Source organism: Galeopterus variegatus, unplaced genomic scaffold, assembly GCF_000696425.1.
Source record: "Galeopterus variegatus unplaced genomic scaffold, G_variegatus-3.0.2 Scaffold49102, whole genome shotgun sequence".
Lineage (NCBI taxonomy): Eukaryota > Metazoa > Chordata > Mammalia > Dermoptera > Cynocephalidae > Galeopterus > Galeopterus variegatus.
Window position 1 is genome coordinate 1 of NW_007775213.1, and position 2,506 is coordinate 2,506.

A 2,506-nucleotide genomic window follows, 5' to 3' on the forward strand; every position below is an offset into this window, starting at 1 on the left:
GTGGTTGTCACTTTCGATGGCTGCCTGGTGTTCCACTGAGACACCCTCGCCTTGTTTTATTATTCCTTCTCTGGTAGATATTTGGGTTGCTTCTGATCTTTCATTTTTGAAATAATACTGTGATGAATATCTTCAGGTTTATGGCCTTTTCCATCTTCGGGATTATTTTATAATTCTCAGGAGTGAAGACCCTTCGCTATTTTACATTTATTTGCCCAACAACCGTGCCAGCTGATCTGACCGTCTTCCGTGTGGGCTCACTATTTTTGCTCCGACTTCAGCGCACTGGGTGTTACTGTTTTTGTAAACTCTTTTGCTAAATCAATAGCTATGGACAGAGGAAAACAAAGCGCTGTCCCCAAGGAGTGTCCAGCTCTGCCTGTCCACTCCCTGCCCAGCCCCGGAGGAGCCTGTCTGGAGCCGCTGGCCTCCTGGCAGACTGTACTATCAGGGTGGAGTGGGCGCTGCTCAGAGCTCTCCCGCCTTCCACTCACAGCATAGTTTATCTTGTTTCAACAGCCAGAACAGTTTAATGGACAAAATAACACCTTCTCGGGAAGCAGCTACAGTAACTACAGCCAAGGAAATGTCACTAGGGTATGTTCTGATTTTAATTTTGGAAATTCTACCCACAAGCAGTCGTTGCATCTAAGGGTCCTCACTCTTCCTGCCCCAGCCTCTCTGGGCATTAGTGGGGGCCATGGGTGGGTGCCTTTCCTGGTCATCTGCTCTGAGGCACAGAGGTGGCCAGGACTGAGAATCCATCTCTCTGGGTGTTGAACCAGGAGCAAATGTGGGCCTGGCTAGTCCTGAAATAAATCAAGGCAAGGACAGGGCAGGGCAGCGGGGGTCCTGGGGAACCTGGGCCCCTGACCCTGCAGGCCCTGACTCATCTGGATGGTCTGGAGTCGTACTATGGGAAGCCTGCCTGGCTGGGCAGCAGGAGGTGTGGGCTTGTTCGCACCTCTGTTCTCCTCCCGGGGTGGTATTAGACATGCCCCACCACCCTGAGCCTCAGTGTCCCCATTTGTCAAATGGGTGGGGGATTCTGCATCCACTTGAAACTGGAGAGCTCAGTGGTTGAGACTCAGATGAAAGGTGGGGAGGCCCTTCCCAGGACCACTTGTCCTCCGTTGGGGACAGAGGCCTGTGGGAGGGAGGGGTTCCCTGGGGGAGGTTCTCCTCCCTTGGAGTGGGGGGCATAGCCCTAGGACCCTAGGGAAAGCCAGGTGTATGTCCACAGCCATATCCCTTTTCATCCCTGTGACCTCATAACCTATGTGTTGTTTGTCTTTCACTGCAGCCTCCCAGGCCGGTTCCTGTGGCAAATTACCCTCACTCGCCTGTTCCAGGGAATCCCACACCCCCCATGACCCCTGGGAGCAGCATTCCCCCTTACCTATCTCCCAGCCAAGACGTCAAGCCACCCTTCCCGCCTGACATCAAACCAAATATGAGCACTCTGCCGCCGCCCCCAGGTGAGGGCCCTCTCTCCCTCCTCCTCCGGCAGCTGCACCCAGAGGCCCCCGTGGGCCCGAAGCAGGGGGCTTGGAAGTCAGGCTGCCTGTGGGGGTGGGCGTGTGGAAAGGACAGGAGGGCTGGGAGCAGGTAAGCCCCACCCAGAGGGATGTTGGAGGTGGGGGCTGAGCTGCCCACAGCCGCCCTCACCGCCTGCCTCCCTGCTAGGGAAAGATGGAGGCGGAGCCTGGGGCTTCCAGAGCAGGGAGGCGGCTGGAGAAGAGGGGCCGCGTGGCTGGGGTGGGCCCTGCTGTGCCCTCGCGCACAGCCCGCTTCTGTGTTCCTCTGAGCGTGCCCCTCCCAAGGCCCCGGAGCCCCACTTGTGTGTGCCTGTCGTGGCCAGGGGCACGTGGCTCACAGGCTCCTTTCCCTGCCCCAGCCAACCACAGCGACGAGCTGCGGCTCACGTTCCCCGTGCGGGACGGCGTGGTGCTGGAGCCCTTCCGCCTAGAGCACAACCTGGCTGTCAGCAACCACGTGTTTCACCTGCGACCCACGGTCCACCAGACGCTGATGTGGAGGTGAGTGTCGGGGAGCACGCCGGCCCATGCGGGGTGAAGGAGGCGCCCGGCTGTGGCCCTGGGCCCGGGCGTGGCCTTGGACAGGTGGTAGCAGCATTTCTTGCGGCCTTCACCTTTTGGTGTCATTGCCTGGGCCGTGCCCTGTGTAAGGCCCTGGGGATGTCACTGGGAACCATGGGCATGAAACAGACAAGCAGCCACAGCAAGTGGCCCAAGGGCAGGGAGCAGCTGTCACTCACCCCAGTCCTCACAGAGTGTTGGAAGACTTCCCAGAGGAAAAGGTGGCCAGCTCAGACCCAAGGCTGAGAAGGAGGGTGTCTCTGAGTTGGCGAGAGGGAGCAGCAGTCAGGAATTTGAATGTAGCTCGTGTGGCCAGAGCCAGGAATGCAGGAGATGAGGCTGGTGAGGGAGGCAGGGCTGGGTCAGGCAGGCTCTCAAGGCTTGCAGATGGCAGGGGCTGCCCACTG

At 58.7% G+C, this 2,506-nt stretch overlaps 1 protein-coding gene across 1 annotated transcript; it reads left to right on the top strand.

The window, feature by feature from the left end:
• Window positions 1-385: 385 nt before the first annotated feature.
• LOC103584287 (zinc finger MIZ domain-containing protein 1-like) lies at window positions 386-2,039 on the top strand (the record flags this gene model as incomplete). Its single annotated transcript, XM_008565352.1, has 3 exons — window positions 386-597; window positions 1,304-1,478; window positions 1,898-2,039. Coding segments are annotated over exons 2-3 (251 nt in total), but the record flags the coding sequence as incomplete, so codon positions are not given.
• Window positions 2,040-2,506: the final 467 nt, after the last annotated feature.